The sequence below is a fragment of the Hirundo rustica genome, chromosome 15 (assembly GCF_015227805.2).
Source record: "Hirundo rustica isolate bHirRus1 chromosome 15, bHirRus1.pri.v3, whole genome shotgun sequence".
Classification (NCBI taxonomy): Eukaryota; Metazoa; Chordata; class Aves; order Passeriformes; family Hirundinidae; genus Hirundo; species Hirundo rustica.
In genome coordinates this window covers 251711-271518 of record NC_053464.1, presented here as the reverse complement: position 1 = coordinate 271518, position 19808 = coordinate 251711, and the positions used below count along the sequence as shown (strand labels likewise).

General features: G+C 43.3%; 1 protein-coding gene across 5 annotated transcripts in view; it reads right to left on the bottom strand.

Annotated features, from left to right (window-relative positions):
* Positions 1 to 19808, bottom strand: part of IFT140 (intraflagellar transport 140) — a 97592-nt gene that overhangs the window by 62990 nt on the left and 14794 nt on the right. For 4 of the 5 annotated variants that reach the window (XM_040079186.1, XM_040079184.1, XM_040079187.2 and 1 more), the window contains 5 exons: positions 17421 to 17542; positions 16608 to 16750; positions 6610 to 6785; positions 1961 to 2052; positions 722 to 828 (listed from right to left, as the gene is read on the bottom strand). In XM_040079186.1, the coding sequence (XP_039935120.1) occupies positions 722 to 828; positions 1961 to 2052; positions 6610 to 6785; positions 16608 to 16750; positions 17421 to 17542 (640 nt within the window). Of the gene's footprint in view, positions 1 to 721; positions 829 to 1960; positions 2053 to 6609; positions 6786 to 12010; positions 12145 to 16607; positions 16751 to 17420; positions 17543 to 19808 lie in introns of those variants that run through there. The other variant, XM_040079190.2, reaches the window with a different exon arrangement.

Genomic DNA, 19808 nt, shown 5'->3' with positions numbered 1-19808 from the left:
AACCACGTTCTGGGGGAAGAAACTTTTCCTGATACCCAGTCTAACCCTCCCCTGGCTGGACACAGCTGCGCCTTTTCCCTTGGGTCCTGTCACAGCTCACAAAAAGCAGAGTTCAGATCCGCCCCCTTGTGATAAAGCTGCCCCATGGATGCTCCCCTCAGTCTGCTCCAGGATGAACAAACCAAGTGACCTCAGCCATTCCTCCTACGGCTTGTGTTTATTTTTAAATAGCTAGTTTTGTAGTTACTTTGGGCAACCAGCCACTGAAAACCATCGCAGCAGACACCAGCTGTACCTATGCTAGCAAACAAGGTGGAGGCCAGGAACAGCTCTGTAGAAAGGCTCAGTTGTAAGGACCTGGCATGCATACAATACAAGCCACTAAGCTCTATTTTGCATTAGCTGTAGTGCAGGCTTGTAGACTGAATGCCCAACACATGCTGGAGTGCATTTGGTGCACTCCAGGAGTACTTTTGTCAAAGAGAATCCAGCCCATGTACCATTAGACATGTGCACAGTAAGTCCAAGTGTAGTTGGGTATTGAATGATTTCCCTGCACCTTTCAAGGCAGTTTCCAATCCAAACTAAATCTTCAACATCACACACTACCACTGAGATCCTCAGTCACAAGACAAACACGCTGAAATTATTACAGGGCACAGAAGGCTGAGGGTTGACAAGGTTTAGGACCAGACATCACAGCTGCTATGTTATTTCTCACCTTTAGCATTGCAGTAAGACACACAGTTAATACATTCTTCCCCCTCAAAGCCGAATTGCACATCTAGGGAGAGCACATAGTTCTCATCTCGATCCAAATCCCAAAACCTAAGGCACACAAAACAAGAGTGTTAACAATACTTATCTTTCCAGGTGTCTTGCCAAACACAGTCAACAGGATGCTGTACATGACATTAATTTACTATTTGTACAATACCTAGATAATTTAGTTTTTAAAATTATATTTTCAGCAGCTGCCTCTAGAATGTGAATTTCTTAACAATCTTCTCCTTTTTCCTTTGACTTTTTAATCTGTAACATGTTTAGGGATATTATCCTAATGAAGAAAGAAGTCAGAAGCAAGCGCAGCTTTAAAAAAAAGAAAAAAGTGAGGGCTAGCTGCAATTTTCTTATTTCCTAATTATGCTTCCTCCTCTATCTTAAGAATATTCCTGGGTTAGCCAGTAGTCCTTCGGACTCCAGATTTATTTTCTAGAACTAAATATTGCCATGAAACTATTCCTTCTTGATACTTGGTCTTGATTGCATTCTCACAAAATTAACTAAAGATTCTGTCTGATAGTAGCAGACAGAGGCTCAATGAAAGTAAATATTGATATTAATGAAACACTCCACCCTGCTGTGGTCCACTTTGGGCCACTATAACCAAAAGGTTAGAGGAACAGGTAGAGCAGGTTATAGTAAAGACAAGGAAGAAAAGATTGTAAAAAAGGTAACATAACAGTATGGCAAAGCAATATACTTTAAAGGATTAGGGACAGAAATAATTTAAGTACCTGTCTTATATTACAGTAAAAGAAACATCCTGAAAAGTAAGCCCTTTTTTCTGGTTGCTGATGCTAAGAGTATCCTAAGGATCAGACAGTAACAATGGCAAGAACAGCAAAGGGGTTGCATTTTCATGCAAAACCCCCAAACGGATTTATTTTCAGAAGAAATCAGTAATAGCACTCAAGGAAGGAAAAGAGTAGGTAGCACCGCCTGACAAAATAAAATACCTAAAGAGAAAGCAAACTATACCAAATTAGTTTCTGCACTTGAGAAAAACAAAAATTCATTTCTCTACTTGTTTTGACAAACAGAATTAGGAAATGTTGGGAATTTTTTCATTATCAGTAAAAAACACCCAACCAACATTTCAGCAAAATAGTCAGTTCATTGCAGACTGTAGCTTTTAGCTGACCCTTCTCGGGGCAGCCAGAACAGCTTTTATTCTTACCTGATGACTGTCTCACCTAGTGCTGTAACAACCAGGCTGTGGTCTATTAAAATCATGTCCGCAGAATGACCAGTCTTCCCACTCAACTTCACCTGTTAACCACAAGCAAATAAAAACGTTTACAGAAGGTGTGAGGATCACACTGAAGGACATTAAGCATCTGAATGGCACAGTTTGGCTAAAAAGTAAAAGTATGAAAATAACTAGACCGGTCAATTGACAGACACATTCAGACAGTGAATTCAGATGATTCAGACAATGATCACCTTAACATGTATCAAGACTGCATGCATAAATTTAAAAAAAGAAACCTTGTAGTGGGTTAATTAAGTAGATAAGGAGCAGTATTTTACCCTTGCACTACGTCTTTTCCTAGAATTAAATAAATATTCCTTCAAAATGTGAAATTTCAGATCTTACTTCTAGTCAAACATAAGTAATGATCAATAAGAAGTAGACACTCCTGTAATACACAAGTGTCCAGTATTTTTCTATCTTAGAAATAAAAAAAAAAATCTTAGGAAAGTGAAGATTTGGGGCCTACCCACAAGCAGCATCTTGTAATAGCATAAGGCAGGGTCATAAGACATTTCCTCTTTAATTTCCAGAGATCCTCTGTTAGTCTTTCCACTGAGGAGACATTGCAGCAGCCCTCTTGTTAGAGGGTAGAAATGAGCCAAGCCACAGACTTCTTGTTTATCACAGCATAAGAAGGGTCTTGCTTTGTTCCTCTTTACAGCTTAGCCATCCTGACTCCAACTGTTCACTGACTCTGGCTTGCAGCAGGTTCCTACTGCAGGTTTCCCTTGCAGCCTCTGACTGATGGTTGTTTCCTGCTAAACTCTAACTGCAGGTTATTAATTTGCAGACTGAATGCAGGCTTTTACCCTGCTAGACTGTGGCTGCATGTTCCAACAACAGGCTCTAACTGCAGAACCAGACTGAACTCACAGCAGTGAATCTCTCTCCCCAGGATCCTTCTTCTTCATGATCCACACATTCATAATTCTCCATGACAACACTGCCCTCACCAGCCAACCCGCTCCCTTTTATCACACTTATCGTTACTGGATATAGCTGTGACTCATCAGGAGCAAGGCTGTATTGGCGTTTTTCACAGATAATGTCTTGGTTTGAAAGACAGGCATATGCTAGGGAGGGACAGGCCTCTCTAGGAATGGGGAATTCCAATCCCTTCCCTCCAAGTTATTATAATGTAGAAGATTAAAGAGGCTTTTCAGTGAGAGCTATGGGGAAATGAATAACAGTTCTTTACTAGTAAGTATAACAAGGCAAACAAACAACAACAGCATTAAAAATAAACAGAACCAGGAACCTCGAGGGGCTTTGTGCGGCAGTCTGATCTCTTGGGACCCTGACAGCACCAAGCTGGAAGGGTGGAAAATCCCGGGCTGGTGGCTGGAATGGCAGGATGTCCCCGGCAGGCAGGAGGAATGTCCCAGCAAAGTGAGCAGTGCTGAAGAAGCCGCGATGGCCGGACAGGGCTGGCCCAGCTCCAGCAGGGCAGGCAAAGGGGCTCAGAATTCCTGGGCACACGAGCAGATAATGGTAGATTTCACAGGACCGGACTTCCTGTTGACAGTGGACTCCTCCTGCAGCAAGCAGCAGCCTGGCATCCTCTCCGATGCTGAGAGCAAGAAACCCCCAGCTCCCTCAGCCCTGTCCTTTTCCTTCCCCCAAGACTCATGTGATCTTCCCCCTTCCCAACTTCTGGCGTCATCTTTTGTGTTGGTCAAGCACCATCTAAGCACCCATACTTAGTCTCTTAGCAACTTATGGGGAAAAATTCTCTACGACAAAAAAAAAAAGGAACAAACCTAACCCCCAACAGGTAATTAACACAGCTGTTACTTATCAGGGGTGAGGTGAAGGTATTCCCTTCTTCTACAGAGACACAGGCCCATAACGGGGTGGAGATAGTTTCTTCATACATGTGGGGTTTGGTAACCAAATAGTCCACATTTTGTTCTCCTTCCTTCCATGACATCACTCCCAATGATTTGGCATATGACACCAGCACGCTCTCTAGGAATTTCCACCATATGTTTTGCATTCACTGGATGTTGTCTGGACTAGCAGGTCATTAGCTCATTATTTGAAAATATTATCTCCAGTACAGCTAATTTTCTCAGGTACAAGATACCTTGCTCCATGGTGTTCCACTTGTCTCAATGCACTAAAAGGTCATCTTTCCTTGGAAACCTTTCCCTCACATTTGACAGGAGTCGTATCCAGAGGTTGAGAGTTTCTGGTCTTTTCCTGATCCCCTGGTCAATACTTGCATCCCAAGACATGGATTCCAGTCACAAAGTGTCATAACCATCTAATTTCATACAGTGAGCCATGATAGCCCAGCATCAAGGCACCAAGATCACCAGGGCCTCACCTGACCAGAGGCTGCAATCTTTTCTCATGTTCGCAGCTCACTCAGGGATAGGGTTTGGGTGATTATCTCTGGCCCTGCTTCTTCCTCCCTTTGTGAGGGCCCTGCTTCCTCTTCAGCACTAACTGCATGAACTGATTTGGTCTTCGATTTCTTCTTCTGAATACAAGCAACTGCTCGTGGCACAGGTTGTTCTTGTGGGTAAGCTGCAGTTTGAATGGCCATGGTGCCTGTTGCTTTGCTTTCCTCCTCCTCCTCCCTCTGAGGGTGCTGTATAGAAACAAGCAGTGTCCAATAAACAGCAGCCAGGGTCCAGCACATTCCATAACTTTGCACCTCTCTGGAACTGCCACAGCAATTTTCTTTCAAACACCTTATCAAGGCCCTGTAGTTGTTCAGGGGTGAACTTCCAGGAGAGCACTCTTTCAAAAGCTGGCCCATGTTCTCCCACATGTCACACCACTAAAGACAATCCATCCCAGGGCACGTCTCTGGACAACTTCCCTAGAAATTTCTGTCCTAAATCTTAATATGGTGTACACTGGACAGAGGAGACATAGTAGACATATGAATGAGGGCATGCTTCCCTAAACACCCAAAGAGAATTCAAAATTCTCAAAAGTTATTGTAGCAGACCTGAAAGAGGACAAGAGGATAAAAGGCTGGGAAAAATCATCCTTTCCTCTTCCCCCCACAGGCTGGGTATGATCATTAATGAAACCTCAGAGGTAGGGGCCAAGGCCAGGACAGGAGAACAACAACGAATACACATCAGAAATGACCCCCACTGCCTTTGATGTTATCATGCCATAAATTGTTATCACAGAGTACAGCAATCTTGATCCTTCTCCCTGATTTGAAACAGATCACTGGTGGTGGATACATAGCACATTTATGGTAGTATATAAAAGGTTAGGTATCACACTCACATGAACTGACCAAGCAACACTGGAACCAGGGAGCTCTCTACCTAAACCACAAATGCTTAGATCAAAGTTATCTCAATCCTCTTGAGCCTTACCTTGGGCACCAATTAAATGTGGTGATTTAATACCAGCAAAAAATTAAATGCCAAACAAGCCACGGCTCTTCTCCTGCCCCTTCCAGTAAGGGAGGGACACATGTAGAGACTATGGATTGAGATAATTTACTGAAAGCAAAATACAATGAGATAAGAAACACAAAGTAACAACAGCAATATTAATTTAAAAAATTATCCAAAACCAGAAGGTGTTTTAGCCACAAAAAATTAGTTTTATGTGGCTGCTGAGACCAAAACCAAAATGGTAGATCCTCCCCATAGGTTGCATGCAAGTGACTTCCCCAGGCTCCTGCACGCTGTCGCAAAGAAAGGTAGTATGGCAAGAGGCGTCCTGCCCCCCAGGCCAAGACAACGAAAAACAATGGCAAACAGACCCCCCAAAAGCTGGGTAATTCAAGACAGGTCGCACTACAGCCCCGCTGGGCTCAGTTCCACACAAATGCCTTCATCGCTGCTTCTACCACTCCACCATACTGGGGGTTGATCCTACAGGTTGCTGCCACTTCCCTGCGATTCTGCTGCACTCCTTTTGGCCTGGCTTAGCTGGAATAGGCTTGGCTGGACTGGTGGCCTCCCCTGTCCCCTGCCCACAGCCTCCCTGCTGGTGCTGCCATTCAGCACATGTCAGTTCTGTGTTCCGCCGCTTTCCTTTCAGCACCATGTCCCATAGGTGCGTCTCAGAGAAAATGGGAGAGGGTGAATGGCAGGGGCAGAAGGCAGAGTCTGCAGGGCTGACGCCGACAAACTTCCCATGAAAGAGAGCAAGGCAGAATGGTGCCCACTTCTGGGGTGTGTGCATTTTCTCCCCGAAACCAGTGATGATATAGGTGGTATAGAAAAACCTAGCTGCACCTACATGGTGCTAAGCACTGCCCACCTCTGCAACCAGGACAACCGGAATTTCCAATTTTTCTCTAATTCACTAAGAAACTGAAAGTAAGTGTAAAAGAATTCAGAAAGGGTCACAATGAAAAAAAAATAAGAAAATCAGGAAGACAAGCTGAAAACCATCCTTCCAAGTTCAGTAACACATCACTCTATTCCACTTTTAGATGAGCTATTTTTGCTTCTTCATCAACATATTATCTGAGAAACAAATATGATTGTTGATTAATTTAAAAGAAAAATAGTGATAACCCAAAAACAAAACAAAAAAACTTATAAAGAATAAATATTGCAACTTTACCCTGTAGCATGACTTACCTTCAGGAGCTCTTCTGCCTCTCCCTCAGGAGAAACTGCATGTAAGGACAACTGCAGATTCTCCGTTATTACAAGCAAAACATCTCTTTCCTCTAGCAATAGAAGCTTTCGGATCAGACTGTCTGTGGACAATATCTGCCTTGTCTTCCCTTTCTCATTCACACAGTGCACAGAACCTGTAGCAGAAATATACAAGGTGGAAATTTTAGTCAACAGCTTTTAGCTACAAAAGCCAAAGTTGATGCTTTCTACCTTAATAAAACATTCCTCAAGTGCTGAAAAGGTAAAAATAACAAAAATGCTTTCATTTTCTAGTTTGTCTTAGGGTAGACTACAATAGCTGACCAGAACAATAAACCAAAGCATATTTTTCCCCATTTAGAAAATCCAAAGGGGAATACTTTAAATAATTTTAAACTGCAAGTAAACTTTCCATATGAATGACAGCTTCATTCATTTATAAAACAGAAATCTTCAGTCATATAAAAATTCAGAGAAAAAAGAATGGCAGCTAAGAATTTGTTCAATTTACAGCAGAGCTTAGACGACAGAAAACTGTGGACCTGAAGTTCTTCATTGTTTCAGAAACACTGCACCACACACTAAATTCAGCTTTAATCCATAATTTGACTGGCAAATGGAGCAGTGTTTTTCTAAAAACACTGACAACAGCAACTAATGCACCTATCAACATTTTAAAAGCCATCATAATGTCATCAAGTTCTACTACTCTATAAATCATAGAATCACAGAATCATTAAGGTTGGAAACACCTCCAAAATCTTCAAGTCCAACCTTTCATCAGGTACCACCACACCCACTAAATCATATCATGAAGTGCGACATACTGTCATTTTTGAACACTTTCTGGGATGAAGGCTCCACCACTGCCCCAGGCAGTCCATTCCACTGTTTAACAACACCTTCTGTGAAGAAATTCCTCCTGATGTCCATCTGCCCTCCCCTGGCACAACTTGAGGCTGTTTCCTGTCGTCCTGTTCCTTGTTCCCTGGGAGCAGAGCCCGACCCCTGCCTGGCTGCACCCTCCTGTCAGGGAGTTGTGAGGAGCCGGAAGGTCCTCCCTGAGGTGCCTTTTCTCCAGGCTGAACCGCCCAGCTGCTTCTTATCAGACTTGTGCTCCAGACCCTACCCCAGCTCTCTTCCCTTCTCCGGATACACTCCCTTAAGGTCTTTCTTGTCATGAGGGGCCCAGAATCAAGGTGCCTCAGCAGCATCCAGCACAGGAGATGGTCTCTGTGCTGGGTCTGTGGCCACACTGTGGCTGATCCAGGCCAGGGGCCATTGACCCTCTTGCCCGCCTGGGCACACCTGTGGCTCAGGTTCAGCTACTGTCACCAGTACCCCCAGGGCCTTTTCAGCTGGGCATTTTCCAGCCACTCTCCCGCAGGCCTGGAGCACTCCGTAGGGTTGTCACCTAAGTTCAGCACATGACATTTTGCCTTATTGAATCTCATACAGTTGGCCTTGGCCCATTGCATGCATGTGTTTAGGCAGTGAAACCCCCTACTAGCAGTACAGTTGGTTGCAAGTGGAACTGCAAAAATCACCCACATCAACGTCATCAAAATCTGTCAGATCTCAAAGCATACCCACATAATTTCTTAGCGAATCACAGTATTATATAAAGGCTGATATTTTACACCACCAAAATCAAAAACACCTATTAAATTAAATAGTATCTTCCCCCAAAAGCTTAAGCTGAAAACACAAGCGTCTAAGAATGAACAGTAAGGATTTGCACTAAAATACTGTACCCAAGAGATATGATCTGATTAAAAAGAATGTTTAAATTTCCAAAACATTTGCAAATATATTACCATCTCCTACATTCCAGCTATATAACAAAAACAAAAAACAAAAAACAAAAAAACAAAACAAACAAACAAACAAAAAAATCCAAGTCCTTTATTTTTTCTCTGAAATAAAACCCTGCACAGATATCTTCATCTTGTTACGTTACAGGACAGTTTGGGTTTGAAGGGACTTATAAAACTAACCTCTTTCTAACCCTCTTGCCATGGGCAGGGACACCTTCCACTATCCCAGGTTGCTCCAAGTCTCATCCAACCTGGCCTTGGGCACTTCCAGAGATGGGGCTGCCACAGCTTCTCTGGGCACCCTGTGCCAGGGCCTGCCCACCCTCACAGCCAACAATTCCTTCCCAATATCTCATCTAACCCTGCCCTCTGGCAGTGAGAAGCCATTTCCCCTTGTCCTGTCCCTCTAAGGCCCTGTCCAAAGTCTCTCTCCAGCTCTCCTGGAGCCCCTTTAGGGACTGGAAGGGGCTCTGAGCCCTCCCTGGAGCCCTCCCTTCTCCAGGTGAACCCCCCCAGCTCTCCCAGCCTGGCTACAGAGCAGAGGGGCTCCAGCCCTTGGGGCATCTCCATGGCCTCCTCTGGACTCATTCCAACAGCTCCATGTCATTCCTGTGTTGAGAATCCAAGAGCTGGAGGCAGTTCTGCAGGTGCAGTCTCACCTGAGTGGAGCAGAGGCACCAAATCCCCCCATCCCCTGCTGCCCAGTGTGGCTGTTTAGCATAGAAGTGATTTTTTTCCTAAGGAAGTTCTAGCAAAATGTTGACAGCTTGATTGACCAATTAGAGAGTTAGAAACTCTCTAATTGTAGCCCCTGGACTACACAGGTAAAAATCAGAGAATCTTGGGCATTTCCCTCGCTGCTTTCCAGCCTATTAGCAGGTGTGAAAAATTAAGCTATGATTTGTGTTAAATAAAAATATGTATAATGATGGGACTGTGACATGGGATCAATACAAAAATAAATCTTGAGAAACTGTTAAGTGAAACTAAAAGAAGGATAACTGAACAAAATGTTGTGGTGACTACGCAGAATGGTTAAGCAAAGATGTAACTGTATAAAACTGCAAGCAAGGCAAAACTGCCATAAAAACGAACCAGAGGTCAGCGAAGGGTGAAGGATAAAGACTCCAACCCCCCCAGCGACCACCAGAAACAATGAAAAATAAAAATCAGATGTCACAACAAAGAATGGAAACTAAACATCACAACAAATGATAGCATCTAAACCTCATAATCGAGAATAGAAACTGGGAGGAGATTACTAACATGAACCTGTATAAATACCTGCAAAATTAACCTTTGGCGTACGTGTTGGTAGAACACAGACTCCCCACGTACCCCAGCACTGGCTTGCCCACTTTTTGCCAAACACAAAATTAATAAATTACTTAACTTGAAAATGGAGTAAAGGAGTATATCTCCTCATTTATAACGCAGGTAACAACCAGCCTGGCCCGCTCTGAGCAGAGGGCAGGGCCGGGCCAAGCCCCTGCCTCTCCGCTGTGCTGGCGGGGCCGGGCCTGGTCTGGCCCGTGGGCTCCAGCAGCTGCCAACGGGGGAAGGGGAGGTCGCAGCTATTAACATCCAGCCAACCTTAAAGCCCGCCCCGCCAATGGCCAGGCCGAGGGAGGTGTCCCCTGGGCCCCCGCTGGGCTGAGCTGGGCCCACCCCGATGTCACTGAGGGGTGGGGGGAGGCATCCATCAGCCTAGCTACTGAGATCCTGAGCCCTCTCCCCATCAGCTCGGCTTTGAAAACTAACACAGTGAGCCGCAGCCTAAGAGGGAGAGACACGGGCACTCTTCCACTGCACAGATGAAACTTGCGATGCACAAACCTTTCTCTGAGTGAGAGAACAGCCAGAACGGGAGACACGTAAAGAGACACTATGAAGATATCAGGGTCAGTTAAGGAAGAGTGGCATCTTAGATGAGGAGATGGAGAAGATGCCTCGGTTTTTGGGCTGGAAGTCTTTTGTAAGCCATGGTAACAGACTGTAATATGCTAGAACATGCCTTTAAACTGTGGAAAAATATGCATTGGGGAGATGATGAGAGTATGCAGACTGCAGACTTGAGGAAAGGTATTTGTGATGGACTAAGTAAATATTGAAATAGCTGTGATCTAATGGAGAATTTTGAACAGAGGAAGATAGAGAGCAAGATACCATATTTTTCCTCGTCCCCCAGGGAAAAAGAAGACCTCTGTTTCTTGAGATGGAGATGATCTTAGAGATAGTGAAGAATACCCTTTGCTTTTGGAACAGTCCATCTTTAAAATTATACCCCAATGAACTTCATGGCCCATATGCAGCCACAGGAAAGGCTGCACAATATGGGAGGGATTCCACAACTGCAAATTTTACTGGGTGGCTGTTTTTGTGAGAGTTAAGAGCCACAGGCAGACTGTTCTTTCTTGTGGAAAGTTACCATAACAGACCAAAAGAGACTTCTCTCTCTAAATGAACTGATGAAAGACTATTTTATGAGTGGTAAACTGACCTAGAGTTCCAAGTTTTGTCTTTATATGTTGTCTGTGAGAAAGAAAAGAAGCTGCTGGGGGAGAAGGAAGTGTCTTGATGGTTTCATTCTGATTTTTATTAATTTTTTTCTCTCTTATAGTTTTGTTAATAAACCTGTCTGTTGCTCGTCTCTATCGGACCCACCAGCTCCATTTTGCCCAGGCTAGCCTGAGACAGCGACAAGACAGAAAAACTCCCTACGCAACTGTAACTAACTTGGGGATCAGTGAGTTGGGGATTTTGGGCACCCAAACTGTCCACTAAGGTAAATCGAACACGGGATTTAAAAACTGGAGAAGTCAGTAGGTTTGGGGTCAGTTTGGGGGTTTCCCGAGCAGTCTGGCCAGGATCACTCGGGCAGGGGGAATCGGGAAGTCGGGGAAAGCCAGGGGAACTGCAGCTTCCCTGCGCCTGCTCGTCATTTGCTCTCCTCAGAATAGCTGAGCTTGGGGAAGGGATCTTGAGGTCAGGAGAGGCAGAAACTCGGGCAGATTCATCAGGGGCTGGCTGTTTCTTCACTTCATTTTGCTTCTACAAGGCAAACCGAATTTGCAAGCTCCAAAGAGCAAAATTTGCAGTTTCCGTGTCCTTAGAGTTCCTGATTCAGCTAATTTGGTTCCGACAGCGTCCCAAAATTGTGTGCTGCAGACCTGTTCTAAGGACATGTGGGGGAAGTGAAAGAACGCCCACCGAATGAATCTTTTTAAGTGCTTCTTTGAACAATGGGTCCCACCACCATTTAAGGTTCCAAAAACCTGGAAAAAAAGACTCTTTTTTTGGACACAGAAAGCCTTGCACCCATTTTTGGCTCAGATCTTAAGATTCCGTGTCACCCACTGCCTGCAACTGGGAAAAACTGAGAAGAAAAACAAAAAAAACACTCCAGAGATAAAACTCGGGAAGAGAAACCTTTCTCTCCCACCCCAGGGGCTCCATAGCCAAACTCTGAGGGCTAGAACCTTCCCCAAAGCGAGAAAACCCTTCCCCGAGCCTTACGGCTTCTGAAAGATTTTCTCCTGAGATTCGCTAGCAGGAATACTCACCAAATTCCAGCGTAGAGACGAAAAAGCTTCGCAGTCACTGTCCTCCACCTGAAAGTGACTCTTTCGGTGCAAAGAACTTCTCACTTTTGGTTCCCAGGAGTGCTGGCCACTACACGTGGTCTGCTTCCTCTGGGAGCAGACTGCCAGTTGGGAGACTTTTGCAGGAGTTTGATGGGTTTTTTAAGTCCACAGGAACACTGCAGCCTCACTCCATGGAGTCCGGTGTCTCAGGGGCTCCACAGTGAACGCCAAGCCTGACAGATCTCTCTGCGTGGATGGGCCACGTTTTTGGCCTCACGTGGATATGTGAAGTCCTCGGCCTTACGTTGCATGCACCAGGTCCTTCGGGCTCCATGCTTGGGCGCGCCATGCCTGTCGCTCGTCTCTATTGGAGCCACTGGCTCCATTTCATCCAGGCTAGCTTGAGATGGCAACAAGACAGAAAAACTCCTGGGTCCTAAAAACCCAGGAGGCGGCGGAGGGTTTTTCCTCTTATCACAAGAGAGAAACCCCATCAGCGGCAGAGGAAAGGAGTCAGACTTGATCCAGGGGCAAATCCAAGGGTTTTATTTCAATCTTTGTCCTGTCCCGTTTGGGCTTCTGCCCTAGACCGCAGCCCAAATTAAGTCACGCGGCTGACCTTGCGTCTTGGGCTTATATGCAGGGGAGGGGCTAAAGGAGGGGACAAGCCAATACCCAATGAGGTATAAGGCGGGAGTGGAACAGGGCTGGAGGGACATTCAAGAAAACCAATGGGGAACATAAAGGGAGGAACCTCCTTGGCTCTTGCCCTATCACTCGATGTCCTTTACCCGAACTCTCCAGAAGCTGGGTGGAACAGCTGAATGATAGACAGGGCCCGCAGGAGGGGACTGGGAGGAGTGTGGGAGCATGGACAGGGAAAAGGGCAGGGACAAACCTTGGGATATAACACTTTCCAGGAGAACGGGAGTACAGAACAAACCATTATAACATAAAACCCTATATAAAATGAAACACAATATGAAAACAAATAACACACAACAACAGCTGTCTTTATACCTTTTAAGTTTTGAGCCTGCTTTGCTTTTCTCTTAATCCTAACACACAGCAGAAAAAGATTAAATGATCTTAAGAGACACTCAAACCACTACATTAATTTTGGGAAACAGATACTAGCGAACGTGAAACCATATCATGGGTTGGCACAATTTTGTGTTCTAGATATAGAGAAAAGCACAATGTATCAAAAAGCTAGCCAGGATATTGGCAGCTAAGTTGACCAATAGGAAATGTCAATGCGACTTTGGAGGAGACATTTAAAAACTAACTGCGGGCAATCAGGCTCTCTCTCTTCAATGATCTGCCATGAGGTAACATCGTGGTCGGGCCAGGCCAGGCCCGGGTTGGGCCCTGCTGCCTCTCTGGGCAGCTGGGCCGGGCTCAGCCGGGCTTCTGAGGGCTGCTGCCTGCACAGGGAAGGCCTGGGCCAGATGAGCCCGTTCCCCTGCTTGCCGGCAGGGAAGAAATCGGCTGCAGCTCGGCCCTGCGGGGCCATGTGCTCAGACCGCAGCAGAAGGGGCCAAAATGTGGCCCAGCTTAATCGCCGCTGGCAGCAGAGAAAGCAAGCCTGCAGCTCCATAACAACTCCGAGCTGAGCCACCTTAGATGAGACCGAGGGGTGGAAAAAAGGACATTTACCAGCTTCCTCCATCAGCACAACTTTGTATTTTCTTCAGCTCCTGCAGCCTCGCATAGTTTTTGCAAGCCCTAACAAATTTAACCCTTTTTCTAGCAACATGGAACTTTTAAAGCAAAATTTTTCCTTGAGAGAAATAAGAAAGAAAACTAGAAGGTACATAGAAATAGACACTACATGAAGTCAGTTTGATTAGAAGTGAAAGAACTAATAATATTGGAATAGGATTGAAGAAGTGGACAGTTTTGACCAGACTTTTCTAAGGTAAATTATGAAGAAATGAACTGTTCTTTGCAGCATCTTAGTATTATTTGGTTAGAATGCTAGTCTAATCAAAATTAAGGACTGATGTAATGGAGATTTATTTGGGAACTTTGAAACCCCCACTCATGGGTCAAAGGGATGTCTCAACCTTTGAGACAAAGATGATTTTAGATCAGAAGAAGCATTCGTAAACAGTACCCCAGATACGCTGAGAAGCTTTGCTGATAGAACATCACAGTCTGCAAAAACTCCGGGCAGCAGCAGATGTGTGACATTAAGAGCACTGGAACATTTTGTCTTGTGGCAAACATCTTCATAAAAGATCTTAGAAGGACTCTTCTCCTAAAATAATGAGTGGTTATGTCTAAATAGTGAAACTGGCTGAAAATCTTAAGTTGTGTCTTTCTATGTTGTTCAATAAGAAAGTTAATAGTTTGTAAGAGGAAAGAAACGTGTTTTAAAGTATCATTCTGTTTTAGTTTAAGTTTTCTTTTTCTCATTTTTTTCTTTCCTCCTCATTCTTTTAATATATGTTAATAAAACTATTTTTGTTCATTTTTAAGCTTAAGCCTGCTTTGTTTATTTTTCTCCTAATCTCTCCCTCCCACAAAAAATTAATACTAAAACCCCTACATTAATTGGTGTTTCCACCTGGTTTTATTAAATTAAAACCATTACACACCACTATACCCATACTATGGGATCAGCCCAGCATGCAGGGAGTTTCTGGGTGCCAGTGCACACAGCTGGGGCATGTCCAGCTCTCACTCACCAGCACCCCCAAGCCCTTCTCAAGACATTTGGGAGTTATGGCAGACTACTGCCTGGATTAAGAACTGAGTCCAAAATACGTATGTTCAAACCAACCCAAACAATGAGGCTGCGCACAAAGAACAGTCAGTATCATTTGATTGAAATTTGAGAACTATGACAAGGAGGCTGTCTTGGGGTGACTTTATGACACTGTATCCCCTATCATCTGCTTTATGCCCAGACACCAATCCTGTAACTTTAAGCTAGGTCTGAGAGAGGAAGAAAAGCCGGGGGAATTCTTTCAGCAGTTTGTTTTCAAACACATATACTCCCCCCAGTCTCTCCCAGGAGAGAGAAGGAGAGTTAAATTCTTTTGCTTTTAGCTAGCTTCTTTTTGTTAGCTGAGGCAAGAAGACTGTGGCTTCCTCTTCTAGAACTGTTCAGCTTTGTTCCAGTCTGAAAAACCAGACCATCACTGGGAGTCACACACCGCAGCCAAGATGGGGGAGGCTGCAGAGACACTGCATCCCAGTTCCAGACCTCTGGAGAAACCAAGCAGGACTTTAAAATCCACCAGCTTTCTCTGCAGTAACAAGGTTTTAATATCTAACATTATTCATTCTTCTTCCCATGCCTGCGTGCACTCTGTGTGTTAAATAAACAATTTTTTTCACTTTCATCCAAGAAATTCCTTTTATTTGATGGAGGGAGGGTGTGCTGCAAACCAGCCTTTTTTTTCCGAGATGCCCCTTTCAGGACATTTCCTCCTAACTCGTCTCAAACCGAGACAGAGGCCCAATCCAAGGACAAGCACCCACAGGACACAGAACCTGTCCCTAGATGAGGCTCTGCACCACCACAACAGTGGCTTTGAAAGTGAGGACAGAATGGGCACAGCTTCACTCCTTGTACCGTTTTGAAGCACCTTGTGTCCATTTTCCATTTAAATGGTACCTTTCTAGTGAAGAGGCTTGTATTCACACATTAAAAGAAGGTACAGTCTAACTGCTCTGCAAATCAACCACGCAGCTGCCCCATGCCACTCCTGCAAGCTGTACTGGTGCTGTACTGGTGTAAACAAGGGGTGTCAGTTTTGGTAAAACACTGAATCAAATTGTAACGAAACTGCAGAACCAGCATAACTGAAACGTTTTCAGAGCAGTTAACACTTGAATCAGGAGGATTACTACCAGAAACACCCATTATGCAACTTATCACACACATTGTGGCTCCAGTTCAGAGAGAGCAAGTTACAGAGAGATGCCATCACAAAAAGAATTGGAGTGGGAAGAAAATTAGCTTAGAGCAAACTAGTATGCAGAAAATTAAAAGGGATAGGAAAAGACAGGGAAGAGTAAAAGCCAAGGAGGAAAATGCAGAGAATAAACTATATTAGGGAGAAAATTAACAAAACAGATTCTCAGACTCTTTTTGTTCCGTAAGACTGAAGCATCATTTCAAGGCATGACAAAAAAGTGAAAAGCAAATTCAGAATTTAAGAGGTAAGTTTTAGCAGAATTTGCCTATTTATAGAAAGAAGAACACACAACACATGCATCATTTTGGAGCTTTGCACAAAAGCTAATTTTATCGACACTTCTATGTTAGAGATTGTTTTCCTCATACTCACTTCTTCAGGAATCTGACTAACCCAGTACCTCTGGTGTCCTTGTGAACAAGACCACCCTGAAGATGATAAGATTTCAGTAATTTTTTTCATTTCTTACCAAGCATTCTACAACCCCTATGAAAATTCCAGCCCTTTGAATATGTGAATATGAGAGATATATGAATATACCCCAAGTGTCAGGTATATGAAAACAAGACTATCATGCACTGTGCTATTTTGAAGCTCTAAGGAAACAACTTTGCAGCCAAATGGAAAAGTGGTTTTGCTCTTACCATCTGTCAAAGTGATAAAGAAGGAGAGTCCTTCCTGGACTGCCATTTTCAGAGGTGGTCCTATTCCAGCTTTCTTCCAGTTAAACATATCCAAAGCCTTTTCATCACCACTCACAGCTGCTTTTGCCAGCTGTACAAAGTCCCTGCAAAGAGAGATACTTCATTCCCAATTCTTTTCATAAGAAAGTAGTTTCAGTCTCAAAGAATGGATGAGTAGTTAATAAAGCATCAATATTTATTTATAAAGAGAATAAAGATGTTTCATACAACAATTGAAAAAAGGGCAAATTCAAAAAGATACAAACCAAATTTCAAAATTAGTTTTCATTTGCACTGTTTCCCCTTTTTTTTTTTCAAAACACATCACTATTTTTACAGAGATGTGAAACAGAAAAGCCCAGACAAGGAAAACTCCTCTTTTTTACTACAGCTGCTTCCTATTTCTTGCTTGGACAAGAAAGAAATAATGTTTAAGAACTGACTTTTAATTGAATTATTTTTGACAATAATATAATGATAATTGTGTTTCCAGTGTGTTTATGGCTTTCCACCATCAGCAATATTGCTAATTAGAAGAACTAAGACAGAAGAGTCAACAGCAACGGACAGAAGATGTGGAGAAGAGAAAGAAGATCAGTTGCTGCACACAGGACACAGAGCTGGCTACCAGAGTGGGAGAAGAGCTTGGAAATATAGGGCACTTAGGAGAAGAACATTTTTTTATATACTTTAAAATAGTTCATTTGTGGGTAGGACTTTCTTTCTGTGGAACGAGACAAAGACCAGCAGAGCTCTGAGGAGGCCAATACTCACTCGCCAGGAGGGGGTGGCCGAAACACACAGTGACACAAGCATTTCCCATACTCCTGTTTAACCAGGGCAGGACCCTGGACTCTGCCTCGATGGTCCATTTTCCACAGAAACAAGGCACCGTGCTAGAAAAAGACAAGTTAATTCATTATCCTTTGCACACAGATTAGAATCCAGACTCCAGCTACTCACTGCACATAAAAATAAATGTTTTAGTGACAGATCAACACCCTTCCTTTTGTTTAGTTGACACATACAATTACTCCCACTTAAAACAAAGCCAAAGGGAATCAAAGTTATCTTTAACATTACATTATTTGGTTACTTAAAATCAAATTACCTAAAAAAAGCTGATTGGTCCTATCCATTTTTAGTTAAACCACACTCGCAGAGCAAATAAATGGAACAGTCTTGGTTTTCTTCTGCAAGTAGCAGATGTAAATATTTGTCTTGATAACGTCCTTTCCACATTTTTTTCTTGCAAGCAGTCTGACAGCTTATCTTTCAGCAATTGAAATAAAGGATAGCAGAGTATATGCATCCCTCAGTAAGTGCATGTAAAACTGATGTAGATGGGCATGAGTATATGATTAGGCACAGAAAGACTAAGGGCAGAATTTCCAAAGCTTTCCTCCTCTTTCAGAGCAGACATTCAAGAACTTACTTTTAGAAAAATAATCTAGCAACTAGAATAATCATAGATGCTAAAGAAATTAAATCTGGTTAGCTAATTAACTCAACAGTGGTCAACACAGGCCAGCCCTCGAGCCTGGCACAGGTGCTGACATAACTCACACCCTGCAGTGCCAGCTCAGAAGCAACAAACCCCTGGTGACTGGAAAGAATGGAGACAAATTCCAACAAACTGACTTATGCACATCCATGTAGCTGGAATGTTAAGATGATTATTTATTTTTGTATATAGTGCTTATGAAAGCAAATTGCATTAGGGAACCCTCCATGTAAGCACTACATGAAAAAAACCAGCAACAATTTTCAATATCAAGTTCAATCTCATTTTATTTCATTAAGATAGACAACAATAAAGTGGCAATAAAATTTGCTCTATTTTTATACAATGATTTCAATGAAGTATCATCCTTCTCCTAGATATGAAAGACTGGTAGCAGTGATCACTTATTCTTCACAATTCTAACTAGAAGTCACACAAGATGCAACCAAGGCCTTCCAAGGTAACATTTCCCTCTTTTTTCCCCAAGATTCAAAGTTCTAACTTCTTTTCAATAGTAAGATTGCAATAGTTATACCATCCAAAACTGTTAATTAAGTGCAATGTGTCTTGCAGCTTAAAGAATGCCACTCAGCTGTGCAACTGTGACACTGCTGTACTCCTGTCCCAAGAGGACACTTGCAGTTCATAAAATGTTTGCTAATTACCTCTGAAAATCACAGGATCCTATGAACTTGGTGGTTCTTCCTCTCACTCTTCCATCAGCTTTATATGTCACCAATTTCCAAGTATCCCAACTAAGACCACCTGCACCATTTATAAGCGGGAGAAAAAGCCTGCAGCTTTCTAAAGCTGCTGACTTTCCCTCCATCTCCTTCTCGACATTCCAGCCTATTATCTATTATCCAGATAACCTATTTGCAGTCTCAATTCTTAGTTTGGAACATGTGAGATTGGTAACAAAAAAGGCACACTACCTCTCCTAAGTGTCACTGGAAAGGATGCAGAACTCATCTGTTTTCAAATTATATTTTTAAAGGACACAGGACATTGATCTTATCTATCTAGCTATCTAGATGACCTTTCCAAATGGAGATATTCTTTGATTCTATTCTGTAACTTCCCAATCATTTTAAAAACCAAAAGCTTTAGTTCCTTGTTATGAAAACTATTTGCCTTACAAATAGGCTTTCATTATAGAAAGCACCTAGATCCTCTCTGTGATCAAAATGTGGAAACAATGCATGTTATTTTTACTTAAAATAAATCTGCCTTAAAGAGGGAGAGTCTGGTGGTGCAGCAGTGGAACCCACAAGTATTACAACTGTCCAGGTTCCAGCTGAACCACAAGGGCAGTCACAGCCAGCAGCAGTTGCCCCCGTGGAAATGAAGAAGTCTAAGATGAAATCAGAGCACCCAGTTAATAAGAATAAGAAAAGAGGGCCCTCACAACCTGCAGGGAAGCCAGAGGTTGAGATCATCACCAAGCCCATGACATATGAAAGTCTCTGTAATTTGCAAAAAGATATTGTACATCAGGGGCGTAATGCTTATACAGCCTGGTTACTTCAGGTCTAGGACTTCATGAGCACAGGCATGCAACTGGATAGTGCTAAAGCAAGGATTTTGGGACCCTTGACCCAGGACTCAGGTGTGAATCATGTATTCGTAAGAGAGCCAGGGCCCCTTTCTCTCTGAGA